The sequence below is a fragment of the Oncorhynchus kisutch genome, linkage group LG25 (genome assembly GCF_002021735.2).
Source record: "Oncorhynchus kisutch isolate 150728-3 linkage group LG25, Okis_V2, whole genome shotgun sequence".
NCBI classification, from domain to species: Eukaryota; Metazoa; Chordata; class Actinopteri; order Salmoniformes; family Salmonidae; genus Oncorhynchus; species Oncorhynchus kisutch.
The window spans coordinates 5,542,386-5,560,837 of NC_034198.2; the positions used below are offsets into that span (position 1 = coordinate 5,542,386).

General features: G+C 43.7%; 1 protein-coding gene across 1 annotated transcript in view; it reads right to left on the bottom strand.

Annotated features, from left to right (window-relative positions):
* Positions 1-465: 465 nt before the first annotated feature.
* Positions 466-18,452, bottom strand: part of LOC109875701 (ATP-sensitive inward rectifier potassium channel 12-like) — a 31,610-nt gene continuing 13,623 nt past the window's right edge. Inside the window, exon 2 of the mRNA XM_031805279.1 lies at positions 466-7,080. Within this exon, the coding sequence (XP_031661139.1) occupies positions 5,573-6,913 (1,341 nt within the window). The 5' untranslated portion in view covers positions 6,914-7,080 and the 3' untranslated portion in view covers positions 466-5,572. The remainder of the gene's footprint in view (positions 7,081-18,452) is intronic.

Genomic DNA, 18,452 nt, shown 5'->3' on the forward strand with positions numbered 1-18,452 from the left:
AATGTCCAGGAACTTGCAGGTGCCTTGGTGGAAGAGTGGGGTAACATCTCACAGCAAGAATTGGCAAATCTGGTGCAGTCCACGAGGAGGAAATGCACTGCAGTACTTAATGCAGCTGGTGGCCACACCAGATACTGACTGTTACTTTTGATTTTGACCCCCCCTTTATTCAGGGACACATTTTTCATTTTGTGTTAGTCACATGTCTGTGGAACTTGTTCAGTTTATGTCTCAGTTGTTGAATCTTGTTATGTTCATACAAATACTTACATGTTAAGTTTGCTGAAAATAAACGCAGTTGACAGCGAAAGGACGTTTCTTTTTTTGCTGAGTTTATGAACTGTAACTCAGTGAAATTGTTGAAATTGTGTTACATTTATGTTTTTGTTCAGTATTATACTAATGTTCTCATTGTTTTACAATGGTAGGTACATTGAAAAAAAAATGCGCCCCATCCAGTTTTCTTTTACAATTAGGTTTTAATTGAATAATTTAATTGGCTTTGCATTATCCATTAAAATAAAAGGCCCAGGACACATTTCTTCACCTGGGCCATAGAAAGACTTCTACAGAGGTCAAATGTTTTCCAATCATCCCTTTAAGAGAAATATCCATTTAATCAAAAGCTGAAATGAAAAACAATCTGATTTTCTGACTTTTTTCTGGTACAAAATTAATAAATATGGATGACCTTGTTATACTGTATCTCAAGGAAATACTGTCATATTAAAAACAACTTAATATAAAAATAGATGTGTTGATTTCTGTGTATGTTTAGCTGTTACCTAATATACTTTGTTGACTTTGTGTACTTTTGATACATGTGTATTGCTAGTGCCTTCTCTGTTTTAATGGGGTCAGATTGGATAACATTAAAACGGAATAAAATCTTTCCGGAAAAATAAAATTAAAAAATTAAAAGGCATGACGGAACTTTTCATTCCGATGATGCAGCATAGAAGCTGATTATGCTTTACCATGGATACCACTGAAACATTGTAAGTAGGTACAAAGGTGTCATACATGTCTCAGCCTCCAGTATTTATGCTGCAGTAGTTTATGTGTCGGGGGGCTGGGGTCAGTTTGTTATATCTGGAGTACTTCTCCTGTCCTATTCGGTGTCCTGTGTGAATCTAAGTGTGCGTTCTCTAATTCTCTCCTTCTCTCTTTCTTTCTCTCTCTCGGAGGACCTGAGCCCTAGGACCATGCCCCAGGACTACCTGACATGATGACTCCTTGCTGTCCCCAGTCCACCTGGCCATGCTGCTGTTCCAGTTTCAACTGACCTGAGCCCTAGGACCATGCCCCAGGACTACCTGACATGATGACTCCTTGCTGTCCCCAGTCTACCTGGCCATGCTGCTGCTCCAGTTTCAACTTCCACCTGACTGTGCTGCTGCTCTAGTTTCAACTGTTCTGCCTTATTATTATTCGACCATGCTGGTCATTTATGAACATTGAACATCTTGACCATGTTCTGTTATAATCTCCACCCGGCACAGCCAGAAGAGGACTGGCCACCCCACATAGCCTGGTTCCTCTCTAGGTTTCTTCCTAGGTATTGGCCTTTCTAGGGAGTTTTTCCTAGCCACCGTGCTTCTCCACCTGCATTGCTTGCTGTTTGGGGTTTTAGGCTGGGTTTCTGTACAGCACTTTGAGATATCAGCTGATGTACGAAGGGCTATATAAATAAATTTGATTTGATTTGATTTGATTTGATACCAGAACCTTCCCAGAAGGCAATGAGCATAAAGTCTAGGATTGGGACGAAAAGGTTTCATTCATCTCCCAAAAAATCTCTATTTTCTTAAAAAAAGCAAAAAAGCAACACATTATGTAGGATTATTTAGAGCAAAGTATACCCAAGGGATAACAGGACCACTAGGAAAATATCAGTCACTGTAGCCAGCTGAATGACTATCTCATAGTTGTTTTCTTGCTTTGAAGGGCAGTGATTTTGGTGTCAGAGGAAATAGAGAAAAGTAGTATCTTAGGGGACATTAACTCCATGACACAGCATAATAAATGGTATGTTATTTCGTAGAGCAGTGCATTATGTGTAGGCATAAATTACATTTCAAATTCTACGATTCATGCCAAATATTCAAATGTGTCTGTCATGCACCTTAGTTTTCTTGCTTTACTTAGATACTGATGAAACTACTCAATTTATTGTAACGAAGACAAAAACAAATCTGTACATACTAAAATAATACATTTATTTGGTTTTAAGGGAAAGGGGGAGACCTAGTCAGTTGTACAACTGAATGCCTTCAACTGAAATGTGTATTCCGCATTTAACCCGACCCCCTCTGAATCAGTGAGGTGTAGGGGGCTGCCTTAATTGACATCCACGGCACCAGTGGGTTAACTGCCTTGCTCAGGGGCAGAAAGACAGAATTTTTCAGCTCGGGATTCGATCCTGTAACTTTTTTATTACAGACCCAACACTCTAACCATTAGGTTACCTGCCGCCCCCATTTAGAAATGTTTTGTTTGGTATTGTGCTTGAAGTTGAACCTAGATTATTTACATTCAAGACACTTTTTACCTTTCTCAATTATGACTACTTTTGTTACTTCCAGTCCAAAGCATCATTGTCTAATTCGAATTTCAAGTTGCGTTTCGGTAGCTTCCCACTGGGCACACACTGGTTGAATCAACGTTGTTCCACACCAATCTGGAATAGATGTTGAATTCACGTCTGTGCGCAGTGGATGTAAGATTCCATATCAACAACACTCCTTACAAATAATTTTGTCCATATCATTCTTAATATAATGTTGTACCAAATCAAACGTAACTCAGCTGCTCAGCAACCTCTTGAGTTATCTAACTTAGGAGAGCACTCCAGTAAATGAAGAATGAAGGATGTCTATGTAACTCAAACTCAAAACATCAGTCAGAGAGATGAGTGTGGTGCTGTTATCTAACAGGTGCACCACAAAAAAAATCATTAGACTCAAGAAGGGGTACCCAGAAATAAAACGGAGCTTTGTGCCAATCGTCAATTATGTTGACTAAATAATAGGAAGGTGCATTTCAGTATTATTGCTTTTCGTATTGGCTGTCCAACTGATCATGTAAACCTATTGCATCTTTTCGGTGTGATGGTATCAAATCACCATATCACAGATAGTTTCTTGTGCTTGATAGTGTTTTTTTAAAAGCTTGCCCATATTTTTCTAAAATAATTGGATGAATAATTTTAACATGAAAAGGGAATGTCCTGTCCCACACGAATAACCTTTGTAGGCCATTATGAATATATTGACAGTTTTTGTGCAAAGTAAAACTTAACTCACAATCATTTACCTGGTAAAGTCACATTCTTTCTGCATGCACCTCATATTATTTGAACTTAGCTATCAAAAGGGATTTTATAATATACAAAAACTGCTATTTACTATAAAGATACACTATATATACAAAAGTATGTGGACATCCCTTCAAATGAGTGGATTCGGCTATTTCAGCCACACCCATTGATGAAAGTGTTTCAAATCAAGGAAATACAGCTATGCAATCTCTGTAGAAAACAATGGCAGTAGAATAGCCTTACTGAAGAGCTCAGTGACTTTCAGCACTGTCATAAGATGCCACCTTTCCAACAAATCAGTTTGTCAAATTTCTGCACTGCTTGAGCTGCCCCTGTTAACTGTAAATGCTGTTATTGTGTAGTGGAAATGTCTAGGAGCAACAATGGCTCAGCCGCAAAGTGGTAGGCCACACAAACTCACAGTACAGGACTGCCAAGCACGTAAAAATGGTCTGTCCTTGGTTGCAACACTCACTACTGAGTTTCAAACTGCCTCTGGAAGCAACATCAGTGCAAGTCCATGGCTGGGCAGCCGCACACAAGCCTAAGATCACCACGCGCAATGCCAAGCGTCAGCTGGAGGGGTGTAAAACTCGCCGCCATTGAACTCTGGAGCAGTGGAAACGCATTCTCTGGACTGATGATTCACACTTCACCATCTGGCAGTCCGACAGACAAATCTGGGTTTGGCGGATGCCAGGAGAATGCTACCAGCCCGAATGCATAGTGCCAACTGTAAAGTTTGGTGGAGGAGGAGTAATGGTCTGGGATTGTTTTTCATGGTTCTGGCTAGGCCACTTAATTCCAGTGAATGGAAATCTTCCAACTGTGCTTCCAATTTCGTGGCAACAGTTTAGGGAAGGCCCTTTCCTGTTTCAGCATGACAATGCCCCCATGCACAAAGCAAGGTCCATACAGAAATGGTTTGTCGAGATCGGTATGGAAGAACTTGACTGGCCTGCACAGAGCCCTGACCTCAGCCCCATCGAACGCCTAATCAGTGCCCGACCTCACTAATGCTCTTGTGGCTGAATGGAAGCAAGTCCCTGCAGCAATGTTTCAACATCTATTGGAAAGCCTTCCCAGAAGAGTGGAGGCTGTTATAGCAGCAAAGGGGGAACCAACTCCATATTAATGCCCATGATTTTGGAATGAGATGCTCAACAAGCAGGTGTCCACATACTTTTGGTCATGAAGTGTAATAGAGGGTAAATGCTTTTTACATGTGAAGCCCTTCAATTCTCATTGAGTTCAGACATACTTTCATCAAACCCGTTCTCTTTGTAGAATTATGCAATGATGATTGGATTGCATCATCTCCATTGAGTTTCTGTCTCCTGATAACATTAATGATGTGCATAGATTCGTTGTAAAGAGAATAATCAAAATAATGATGAAATGTAATGATATTTTCCATATCAACAACTTAGTAGTTCCAAACTTCATTGAGGTCAGAATAATCCTGTGTTATTTTAATGTTTTAAGCAAGGGGTATCAAAATGAACAATAAAATGTACTGCCCATTCTAAAATTAATTTATTGCATTAGTATAGGGCCTACTCTTAAGTTCTGCTTATAGTGCAAATGATATCTATTCATCACAACGGGTTAAAATTAAGTCCACGTTGTGAAACTATGTTGTGCATCAGTGGCTCGTGGATGGTTAGATCATTTAGCATGGCTCATTGCTTCTGAATGTTGCAGTGCACTTTTACAGTGTCATCGAACTCAGTTCCAGCGATTGTGAATTCCAGCAATGTGGGAAGTTTATATGTAGCTTTAAACTGTAATGCTGCCATTTGTGCCCAATAGCAACTTGAAATAGCTAAAAATCCTTTTTTAAGATGTTTTTTAAAATAATTCTCCACATGAAACATAACTTATCTAAGCAATAATATTTACACCTAGGTCCTGAATATTAGGTATTGTCATTATACCTGTTCGATGCATCATTAAACACTCTCAACTCAAATGAAAAATGAAGATTCAAGTTTCCATGAAGGAATAATGTCCTTTGCTGGCCTTTTCCTTTTGTTGTGGTCCTGTGGACATTCTTTACCACAGTTTTGCATGCTGCATACGTTTGCTAGCATCCACTTTTTCCAGTGTCCCGCTTGCCCTTTCACTGTCCCCTCATTTACTTTACATCCTATTACAGTAGACAGCTTTTCCTATGGCACTGCGCATTGTTCTGCATTTTTACCCTTGAAAGGAAAGACAACGTATCGAAGTTGACCCCAGGTAGTGCAGAGGTCATATCTCCGACTCCCTGCGGTACGACCTTTGGTCCAGTCCCCTGGTGGTCTGTAGCCGCTCAAACTCGTGTCGATTGTTCCGGTCCGGACTGTTCAGGTTGGCCAACGCTCTGAACGAACCACTGCCCATGCCCATGCCCACCACCTCCTCTTCCTCATCCTCATCCCGGCTGAGAAAGGCCAGCTCGTTCTCGTAACAGAAGGAGTTGGAGGTGGGCACCAGGAACTTGTTCTCCACCATGTCCTTGGCACTGCAGCACGGGGTGGACGGTACCTCGTAGGTCTTGTGAAAGTGAGAGTAATCCACCTTGTACAAGTTCTTCTCCTCGAAGAGCACTGGCTCGAACCGGTAACCCCACAGTACCTCCGTGGCCAGGTAGGAGCTGCGGGCCTGCGTGGTCATGGCGGTTGCCTCGACCATCCCTTCCAGTATGACCACGATCTCAAAATCCGCCGTATCCAGGTCATTTTTCCTGATCCCATAGAGTGGACTATCCTCATTGATCTCATGGATAATCGTAATGGGAGAAACCAAGAAAATCCTGTCTAGGCCTTTGTCAAAGCCCACATTGATGTCTACTTGGTCCAGGGGGATGTACTCCCCTTCGTCAGTGATCCGTGGTTTGATGAGCTGAGCTCTGACATGGGCCTCTACGATGTGACTCTTCCTTAGGTTCCCCACCCTCCACATGAGGCACAGCTTGCTGTCGCGCAAAGAGATCACTGCGTTGTGGCTGAACAGTAGTGTCCGCGCACGTTTCTTGGGCCTTGCCATCTTGGCCATGATGGCTCCGATCATGAAGCAGTCGATGATGCAGCTAATGATGGACTGGAAGACCACCATGAACACAGCGACCGGACACTCCTCTGTCACACAGCGGTAGCCGTAGCCGATGGTTGACTGGGTCTCGATGGAGAACAGGAAGGCGGCCACGAAGCCGTTGACCTGCAGGACGCAAGGTGTGAAGTTGTCGTCTCCGGCCGGGTTGTCCAGGTCGCCGTGGAGCAATGCTATAACCCAGAAGGCCAGGCCAAAGGCCAGCCAGGACAGCACGAACACCAGTGTGAACAGCACCAGCATGTAGCGCCAACGGATGTCCACGCACGTGGTGAAAAGGTCGGCCATGTAGCGAGATGACTTGTCCTCCATGTTGGCGAACTGCACGTTGCACTGGCCATTTTTCTTGACAAAGCGGTTGCGGACCTTACGGCGTGTGTGGATCTTGCCGTTGCCGAAGCCGTTCATGCCGCCACCGCTGCTGCTGTGCATATTGGTGAGGCGCAGTGCCTCCTCCTCGGACGACACGATGCTGTAACGGTTGATCCGCCCAACGCTCATGCTGGCCACGTAGGCCGGGCTGCAGTGTCGGAGTAAGTGGGAAATCCTTGAGTCCCAATGTGTGATCACTCAAAGGCCCTTCCCAGGGGTATCACTGCCAGAGCCCCATCTCAGAAGGTGAAGGTGGAGGTGTGCTTTTGGGTGTTGTACTCTTGGCAGACCACTGCCTGAGGAAAGAGGAAAGGGATACGGATGTCAGTATATCACAGCATGTCAGTATCAACATACCCCACCATGACGACTCTGGGAAACTGCACTACAAAGGCTGCTTTAAGACAGGCAGACAAATTCTGATATTTTTTCCACTAATTGGTCTTTTGACAAATCACATCAGATCTTTTCACATCAGATCTTTTCGGAGCTTATATGATTGGTCAAAAGTCCAATTAATGAAAAGTCTTCACAAGTATGTAGTACATTTGCAGAAAAATCCAAACAGATCATCAAAATTGCTAATTTATCAATACTCTAAGTACATTTTCAATTGACTGAGGATAACAAACAAATTTGAAACAAACACTCTTTCAATTTGAATACATGTTCAATCTAGTATCTGCTTTTAAAAATGAACTATTCACCTTACTTTTGATTAGATTTTCTTGTCATTTGTTAACAATACCATTAATTATCACTTAATCAAACTTCTCAAAACTGAAAACTACTGAACCAAAATTGTGGAGTGCCTAGTATATAGTTTGATAACCGCGGAACACTGTAAAATACTATGTTATTACCTCATAAATGTATCAATTTGACATAAATGTATGTTTATGTGCTGTGAATACTACATCAATATTCTCCATCAGTCAGTGTTCTTCAATAGGATAACGTGGTAAGACTCACTCTATATGTGCTACCATTTAGAATAATAGTGTAGAGTAAAATGCGCTGCTGAAATACCTGGATTGTTAATAACAATACATTCCGCTCATTATATGAATTTCATTGATACACTGTAAGCTGATGAATTTTGAAGCAGAGAGACAGGCGATACTGTATCACTTGACATGTCACGTAAAAATGGAGATCTTGTTACGTTTTTACAATAACCAACTGCTTTACAATACAATGCGGAGTGCTTGGCCATATACCACAAAACCCTGAGGTGCCTTATTGCTACTATAAACTGGCTACCAATGTAATTTGAGCACTAAAATGAAATATTTTGTCATACCTGTGGTATACTTTCTGAAACACCAAGGTGGTCAGCCAATCAGCATTCAGGGCTCGAACCACCCAGTTTATAAAAGTAAATTATCCATTTCAAATTATATGTTTATAAAACATGCACCTGTAGGCTCCCCCCCCCCCCCCCCCCCCAAAAAAGAGTAAGAAATACATACAGTAAGAAATACATACAGAGTTTAAGTAATATTATAAACTGGGTGGTTCGAGCCCTGAATGCTGATTGGCTGACAGCCATGGTATATCAGACCGTACCACGGGTATGACTTTGGTCAGGTGATAGGATGGTATTGGTCAGGTGATGAGCGGTGCCTGGTTTCCTCCAGACGTGACACTTGGCATTCAGGTCAAAGAGTTCAATCTCAGTTTCATCAGGCCAGAGAATCTTGTTCTCTTGGTCTGAGAGTACTTTAGGTGCCTTCTGGCAAACTCCAAGTGGGCTGTCATGTGCCTTTTACTGAGGAGTGGCATCCGTCTGGCAACTCTGCCATAAAGGCCTGATTGGTGGAGGGCTGCAGAGATGGTTGTCTATCTGGAAGGTTACCCCATCTCCACATAGACTCTGGAGCTCTGTCAGAGTGACCATCTGGTTCTTGGTCACCTCCCTGACCAAGGTCCTTCTCCCCCGATTGCTCAGTTTGGCTGTGCGGACAGCTCCAGGAAGAGTGGTTCCAAACTTCTTCCATTTAAGAATGATAGAGGCCACTGTGTTCTTGGGGACCTTCAGTGCTTTAGTAACCTTCCTCAGATTTTTGCCTCAACACAATCCTGTCTCGTAGCTCTACGGAATGAATACTTATGTAAATAAGGTAAATCAGTTTTTTATTTGGAATACATTTGCAAAAATATCAAAAAACCTATTTTCACTTTGTCATTATGGTGTATTGTGTGTAAATTGATGAGGGTAAAAAACATGATTTAATCCATTTTAGAATAAGGCTGTAGCATAACAAAATGTAGAAAAAGGCAGGGGTTTGAATAATGATGTAAATAGGGTATTTATATTTGCAATTTTTTTATCCATTTGCAAACATTTCTAAAAACCTGTTTCAATTTGTCATGATGCTGTATTGTGTGTAGATGGATGAGGAAAAATAAATAATTTAATCCGTTTTATAATAAGGCTGTAACATAACAAAATGTGTAAAAAGTCAGGGGTCTGAATACTTTCCAAATGCACTATATACACTTTATTCTCGACATAGCTCATTCTAATATGTATATTACTGTACATTTCATTCCTAGTATATCTTGTGAAATTAATTCTGTGTAGATGCATATAGATTGCATTTGGTTGGTATTTGGATTTGTTCTGACATTTCTTTTACTATTTAGATTACGTGTGTATGTCTTTTGCACCGTTGGAGCTAGAAACACAAACATCTGCAAATCTATGTACAGTACGTGACAAATAAACTTGCAGTAGATTTGATTTGGATATTGATGTATGTATGATAGCTTCAGAAGCTGGTGCATTCACCACATTTTCCGTGCTTGTTTGGAGATGCATTCTTCAGACTTAATTGTTGATATCTTGAAAATGATGTCTTCTAGCTAAGATTCTCTTAGAAAATATATTATAAAATGCATGTATCATACATTACATTGCAGTACTGTTGTTTAGAAAGAAAGATGAGAGGAGTGTTTATCAACAATGTATGAATTGTCCAGTAGTGTCTTTTTCCAATGAAAGCCCCCCAAAATATAGTGACTTCATGCAGTGTCCAGAAAAGTGGAGTGGGCATGTGTATATAGCCTAATTTACACATTTTGTTACATGTTGTTACAATTTTTCAGAAAAGTTGTAATACAAAAAAAACATTATATTTGTCTTGTAATGATATTTATAACGATTTAAAAAAAATACCCTATTAGGGTGAGGTGCTTGTATACTATTCAGGCTGTAAATATGCAATCCTAAGGTACTATGCCTTCTGCAGAATTTTAAAAAACAGATTTTAATAGATTTTGATCAAGAAACCTTTAAGATTTCACTGTATATTTCAGACTCTGTAACATCCTTTAAAGGAGGGTGTAAAAACCATTATGGCTCTCTAAAGTAAAAATGGAAATTAGAATATTTTCAAAATTATAATTTTTGTATTCAGCCCAGCCTTTCCCTGCATTTTCCCACTGCAACCTAATATGCAGCATAGGTATACTGCATATTCCCACTGCACCCTACAGTATGTAGGTATACTGCATTTTCCCACTGCACCCTATGGTATATAGGTATACTGCATATTCCCACTGCACCCTACGGTATGTAGGTATACTGCATTTTCCCACTGCACCCTACGGTATATAGGTATACTGCATTTTCCCACTGCACCCTACGGTATATAGGTATACTGCATTTTCCCACTGCACCCTACGGTATATAGGTATACTGCATTTTCCCACAGCACCCTACGGTATATAGGTATACTGCATTTTCCCACTGCACCCTACGGTATATAAGTATACTGCATTTTCCCACTCTCTGCTTGTGTGCATGTCCAATACTAGAGTGAAACCTTTCTGATGGTTAAGGGATCAATCATTCATATTTATTTTGTATCTATCGTTCAAAAGTTTGGGGTCACTTAGAAATGTCCTTGTTTTTTGAAAGACAAGCTAATTTCTTGTCCATCAAAATATCATCACATTGATCAGAAATACAGTGTAGACATTGGTAATGTTGTAAATGACTATTGTAGCTGGAAACGGCAGATTTTTAATGGAATGTCTACATAGGCGTACAGAGGCCCACTATCAGCAATCATCACTCCTGTGTTCCAGTGGCACGTTGTGTAAGCTAGTCCAAGTTTATAATTTTAAAAGACTAATTGATCATTAGAAAACCCTTTTGCAATTATGTTAGTACAGCTGAAAACTGTTGTGCTGATTAAAGAAGCAGATTGGTTGAAGAGAATGCATTTAGTTTTGCTAGCGTTTAAGAGCAGTTGGAGGCCATGGAAGGAGTGTTGTATGGCATTGAAGCTCGTTTGGAGGTTTGTTAACACAGTGTCCAAAGAAGGGCCAGAAGTATACAGAATGGTGTCGTCTGCGTAGAGGTGGATCAAGGAATCACCCGCAGCAAAAGGGACATTGTTGATATATACAGAGAAAAGAGTTGGCCCGAGAATTGAACCCTGTGGTACCCCCATAGAGACTGCCAGAGGTCCGGACAACAGGCTCTCCGATTTGACACACTGAACTCTATCTGAGAAGTAGTTGGTGAACCAGGCGAGGCAGTCATTTGAGAAATCAAGGCTGTTGAGTCTGCCAATAAGAATACGGTCATTGACAGGTTCGGAAGCCTTGGCCAGGTCGCTGAAGACGGCTGCACAGTACTGTCTTTTATTGATGGCGGCAATGATATTGTTTAGTACCTTGAGCGTGGCTGAGGTTAACCCGTGACCAGCTCGGAAACCGGATTGCACAGCGGAGAAAGTATGGTGGATTCGAAATGGTCATATTTTGGTGGCGCCTCTGGACTGGGGACCCTCGCTGCAGGCCCCGGACTGGGGACCCTCGCTGCAGACCCCGGACTGGGGATCCTCGCTGCAGGCCCCGGACTGGGGATTGTTGCTGGAGGCTCCGGACTGGGGATCGTCGCTGGAGGCTTCGGGCCATGGATCATCCCTGGAGGCTTTGTCGCCATGGATCATCACTGGAGGCTTCGTGCCATGGATCCTCCTTGGAGGCTTCGTGCCATGGATCATCACTGGAGGCTTAGTGCCATGGCTCATCACTGGAGGCTTCGGGCCATGGATCATCACTGGAGTCTTCGTGCCATGGATCATCACTGGAGGCTTCGTGCCATGGATCATCACTGGAGTGAGGAGACGTATGGGCAGCCTGGTGCGTGGAGCTGCCACAGGGCTTACCAGGCTAGGGAGACATACAGGAGGCCTGGTTCTGGGAGCAGGCACAGGACTCACCAGGCTGGGGAGACATACAGGAGGCCTGGTTCTGGGAGCAGGCACAGGACTCACCAGTCTGGGGAGACATACTGGAGGCTTGGTTCTTGGAGTAGGCACCGGATACACTGGGCCGTGGAGGCGCACTGGAGGTCTGGCACAACCTGTCCTGGCTGGATGGTTATTTTCGCCCGGCAAATGCGGGGCGCTGGCACAGGACTGTGCAGACGCACCGGAGACACAGTGCGCAGAGCCGGCGCAGGATATCCTGGGCCGTAGAGACGCACTGGCGGCCAGATGCGCTGGCTGGATGCCCACTTTAGCCCTGCCGATGCGGGGAGCTGGAATGTAGCGCACCGGGCTGTGAACGCGCACTGGAGACACCGTGCGCTCCACCACATATCACGGTGCCTGACAAGTACCACGCTCCCTACGGTAAGGACAAGGAGTTGGCTCAGGTCTCGAACCTGACTCAGCCAATCTCCTCGTGTGCACACCCCAAATAATATTTTGGGGCTGCCTCTCGTGCCTGCTCCGCTGTGCCAACTCCTCGTAATGTTGCCGCTCTGCTTTCGCCGCCTCTATCTCCTCCCTTGGACGCCGATACTCTCCAGCCTTTGCCCAGGGTCCCTTGCCTTCCAAGATCTCCTCCCATGTCAATTTCTCCAGAAAACGCTGCTCCTCCCGGCCACGCCGCTTGGTCTGTTTGTGGTGGGTAGTTCTGTCACGATCACCATCAGGGTGGAAATGACTGGACCAAGGTGCAGCGTGTTGAGACTACTTTTTTTTTAGCGTCGCCAACAAAAACAAGGAATAAGGAAACTGCCGTGATGCTTACTAGGGCCATACAGGCCACTAACAAACTAAACTACCCACAACTAAGGTGGCAAAACATGCTGCCTAAGTATGATTCCCAATCAGAGACAACGATAGACGGCTGTCCCTGATTGAGAACCATACCCGGCCAAAACATAGAAACAGAAAATATAGAAATAAAGAAACTAGAATGCCCACCCTAGTCACGCCCTGGCCATAGAGAGGCTTTTATTCTCTATTTTTGTTAGGCCAGGGTGTGACTAAGGTGACACGTACCCTCAGTGCAGTGGGCAGCTGGGAGGAGGTGCTCTTATTCTCCATGGACTTTACAGTGTCCCAAAACTGTTTGGAGTTAGAACTACAAGATGCACATTTAAAAAGTTAGCCTTTGCTTTCCTAACTGACTATGCAGTCAGTATTGCGGGGACTATTCGATGCTAGTGCAGTCTGCCACAGGATGTTTTTGTGCTGGTCGAGGGCAGTCAGATCTGGAGTGAACCAAGGGCTATATCTGTTCTTAGTTCTACATTTTTTGAAAGGGGCATGCTTATTTAAGATGGTGAGGAAATTACTTTTAAAGAACGACCAGGTATCCTCTACTGACGGGTGCCCATGTTTACGGATTTAGGGTTGTACCTGGTGGGTTCCTTGATCATTTGTGTGATATTGAGGGCATCTAGCTTAGATTGTAGGACTGCTGGGGTGTTAAGCATATCCAGGTTTAGGTCACCTAGCAGAACAAACTCTGAAGATAGATGTGGGGGCAATCAATTCACATATGGTGTCCAGGGCACAGCTGGGAGCTGAGGGGGGTCTATAACAGGCGGCAACAGTGAGAGACTTATACATTTTTTAAATTAGAAGCTCGAACTGTTTGGGCATGGACCTGGAAAGTATGACAGAACTTTGCAGGCTATCTCTGCAGTAGATTGCAATTCCTCCCCCTTCGGCAGTTCTATCTTGACAGAAACTGTTGTAGTTGGGGATGGACATCTTTGAATTTTTGGTGGCCTTCCTAAGCCAGGATTCAGACACGGCAAGGACTTCAGGGTTGGAGGAGTGTGCTAAAGCAGTGAGTAAAACAAACTTAAGGAGGCGGCTTCTGATGTTAACATGCATGAGACCAAGGCTTTTACGGTTACAGAAGTCAACAAATGAGAGCGCCTGGGGACACACAGGGCCTGGGTTAACCTCTACATCACCCGAGGAACAGAGGAGGTGTAGGATGTGGGTACGGCTAAAGGCTATCAAAACTGGTCGTCTAGTGCGTTGGGGACAGAGAATAAAAGGAGCAGATTTCTGGTAGGATAGATTTAGGGCATAATGTACAGACAGGGGTATGGTAGGGTGCGGGTACAGTGGAGGTAACCTAGGCATTGAGTGACGATAAGAGAGATCACTCAATCAATCTCTGGACGCACTAGTTATGCTGGGTGAGGTCACCACATGTGTGGGTGGTGGGACAAAAGAGGTATCTGAGGCATGTTGAGTGGGACTAGGGGCTCCGCAGTAAACTAAAACAATTATAACTATCCTAAACAACAGTATACAAGGCATGTTGCAATCACAGGTGTTGATTGGGAGAGCTAGCTAAGACAACAATGGGTAAGACAACAACAGCTAATCAGCTAAGACAACAACAACAGAGATGAGTTAGCTTATACACTAAATTTCACACATCTAGATGGCCGGGCGAGATGGGTGTGGAGCCAGAGACAGCAGGGTTTCAAACTGTAGAACCCAGTTCCTACATTTAAAATTATTATTTTTTTATTTAATTTTTTATTTTACCCCATTTTCTCCCCAATTTCGTGGTATCCAATTGTTTAGTAGCTACTATCTTGTCTCATCGCTACAACTCCCGTATGGGCTCGGGAGAGACGAAGGTTGAAAATCATGCGTCCTCCGATACACAACCCAACCAAGCCGCACTGCTTCTTAACACAGCGTGCATCCAACCCGGAAGCCAGCCGCACCAATGTGTCGGAGGAAACACTGTGCACCTGGCAACCTTGGTTAGCGTGCACTGCGCCCAGCCTGCCACAGGAGTCGCTGGTGTGCGATGAGACAAGGATATCCCTACCGGCCAACCCCTCCCTAACCCGGACGACGCTAGGCCAATTGTGCGCCGCCCCACGGACCTCCCGGTCGTGTTCGGTTACGACAGAGCCGTCGCCCTTAAACACTGCGCCACCCGGGAGGCCTCAGTTCCTACATTTGAATATAAAACTAGATTTTATCAAACAAAACTATGCTACATTTTATCTCTGAGACCCTCAGGATGACAAGTCAGAGCAAGATAACTGAATGTAAGTACATTATTTACCTTCAGAGGTGAATGTATCAAACCAGTTTCCGTGTTGTTGTGCACTCTCCTCAAGCAATAGCATTGTATTTTTTCACTGTAATAGCTACTATAATTGGACAGTGCAGTTAGATTAACAAACATTTAAGCTTTCTGCCCATATAAGACATGTCTATGTCTTGGAAAGTTTGCTGTTACTTACAATGTCATTCTAGCCACATTAGCACATGTTAACATCAACCGTCCCGGTATAGGGACACCAATCCCGTAGAGGTTTTAATAAGTGATAAGCAGTAATTAGCAGTCACTACCATCATGGGACTTGTTATTATTTACTACTTTGATCAATTGACACAGAACATTTCACAAAAACACATTTGATTGAAAAACTGTGCAGATGCAAAGTTTGGTCGCAGAATAAAATCTCCCTCAGTTTTTTATGTGACCACGCAAAAACGATTGGAGATTCAAGGAGGTCATGGGCCCCTGATCTGTACTATACAGAAATGCATAATTATGGATTTGAATATCATTCACTTCATGGTGGTGTATCCTGAATACACAAAGGTAACAATATGCAATATCCTTCTTTTGCATATTTGGGTATAATTCTAAACACGGGCTATTATTGTAATGAGCTCCACCACCAAACAATACTTATGAAATAATCATAGACGTCAATGGTTCACAAGTTTGGACATCACAGTACAGCACAGTAGAGCAGAGTAGATTTGCCTTGATCTATAATAGGTCGGACAAAACCAAACATGGCGGTGTTTACTTTAGCCATCTCACTGGAATAAAGACTTCCTCCATTCCTGTCATAAATGAAAGAGTTTGTGATAACACCTCAAATCTCGAAATGGGACTATTAAATGTTAAATCGCTCACTTCCAAGGCAGTCATAGTCAATTAACTAATTACTGATCATTAACTTGATATGATTGGCCTGACTGAATCCTGGCTTAAGCCAGAAGAATTTACTGCTCTAAATGAGGCCTCTCATCCTGGTTACACAGGTGACCGTTTCACCTGAAGCAAACTGAAATCCCACCCAATGGGCCAATGGATGCCGAGACTGCCCTCGGAAACCCCGCCTACCTATAATACTGGGCTATTCACAACTGTACGTTCCCTTTGAGTCGGTCACTCTGTATAACATACTATGGGGACATACAATCATGCCCCAAGCCTGCCCAGGAGGGTACCAAACTAGGAGACCTATTGCAGCCCAGCACACGCACGTTCTACCGACTCCAAAAATGGATTACAGAAGCCACCTTTTTCCCTAATACTTACCTGAGAAGACTGAACTGTCACAGCCTCATGAGGCCTGAACTGTCACAGCCCCACATAGGGAACCAGAACCTGCTGCAACTTGGCTATGCGTACAACAAGAGTTGTTGAACCATGGCAGCCTGAGGCTCAAACCTACAGAAAACCTGCAGTAACACGGAAACTGTGTACTCGCACGCTGCCACACATCAAAGCAGCCCAAGGCTCAAACACACAGGAAAACTGTGGTACTCTGGACAAAAAGCTGGGTAACATTGTCAACGGCAGGCCTAGTCCGTAGATCCTACTGGTTCCAAAAAGGCTAACATAGAGTACTGAGGAGTCTGGAATGCCAGAACTCACACAAGGAACCGCAAGTCCAAAACAACAGGGCATCTGCTGTGACTTGATAATGTGCATTCACGCGCAGCCTCATCAACGAACCACAGCAGTCCAAGGCTCAAACCAGCAGGGTAACTGTGGTAACCTGGATAAATGCACAATATGCAGGGCAGTCTTTTAGGAAAGGACCTTCAGGTCCACAGACTCCAATGTTTGAAACAGAGGCTCACACAGAGCGTCCAGGACCAAAGCCTGAGCAACAGAAAATGTGCATTGCTACATACGAGCAGATAACGGGCCAGGTTAAGGAGAGTTAGAGACGATATCCCACCCTGTCTGTTGGTGCATACCACCACCATCCTGTCGTCGACAATCACCCAGCGCTGAAACAGACACATCAACAAAAGTCACAGAGGCACCACAGCTTTCATAAACTCAAAAATAGAAACAAATGAGACAAATGAGACATAAAATGAACAAGTTCCACAGACATGGAACGGAGTCAAACAACTTTTCTTGTGATTCACTATGAACCCCAAAGAAAACCATAGTGGCAGTGTGGAGCTCCACCTGTTCCCTCGACTCCGCTATGACCAGTCACTCATCCAGATAAACAAAATACTCGGATCCCCTGACACTGCACCGGTGCCAAAACTGCCTCCACCACCATAGAATATGTGCGGGCAATAGGGAGATGGGGAGGATGTATAGCACTTGAAAATATGCATCCTTCAGATCTATGAATGTGAACCAATCGCTGGAGTGCACAGACTGCAAAAGCTGGTGAAGGGTGAGTAAGACCAGGATGGAATCCAACTTTCCATCGCTCTCGGGTAACTAAGAAGTACAGGCTTTACCAACCACTCTGTACCTCTGACACGGGACCCACACGAACAGCCTGCGTTTGAAGGAGAGAGGAAATCTCCTCTCAAAAGACAGGTGCTAGGACCTCGGGGACCATTGATGTAATGAAGCCAAAAAAGTAGACTGTACCCTCTCACCACCGTCGTCATCACCCATGGTGAGACTGCCAGTCTCCCATAAATTATCTCCTGAAGGGGCAGCGCTCTACCCTGAGGACTGGGATAATTAATTATTGTTTTCATATCCACCACTCCGTGTGTCTGAATGTGGAGAAGGAACTGTGCGTTCTGATATCCAGTCCACACCAGGTTCGGGGACTTCGGCAACCAGTAACTTGACCCCATTGAACAAGACACTTGGGAGAACTGTTGCCACAGTAAATGCTTGGGGAGGAGGTTCCAGAGCCACACAATCTTGCGGAAGAATTTGGCTCATCCAAATACATCCACCTGCCCCTCTCAGGAGAGAGAACCTGCGCTGTTTATTCGGAGGCGGTGTGCAAGGATTAGCCCCCTTGTTATCAAATTAAATAAAATGTTATTGGTCGCATACACATGGCTAGCAGATGCTATTGTGAGTGTAGCGAAATGCTTTTGCTTCTAGATCCAACGGTACAGCAGTAATATCGGTAATATCTAACAATTCCAGAAACAAAATCTAATTTCAAACAAATTCCACAACAAAACCTAACACACAATCTAGTAAAGTAATGGGATAAGAATATAGAAGTATAAAATATATGGATGAGCAGTGTCAGAGCGGCTAAGATGCAATAGATAGTAAAGAATAGATAGGGAAGTATAAAGTATACAGTATATACACAATCTCAATCGCACTACACACTGCC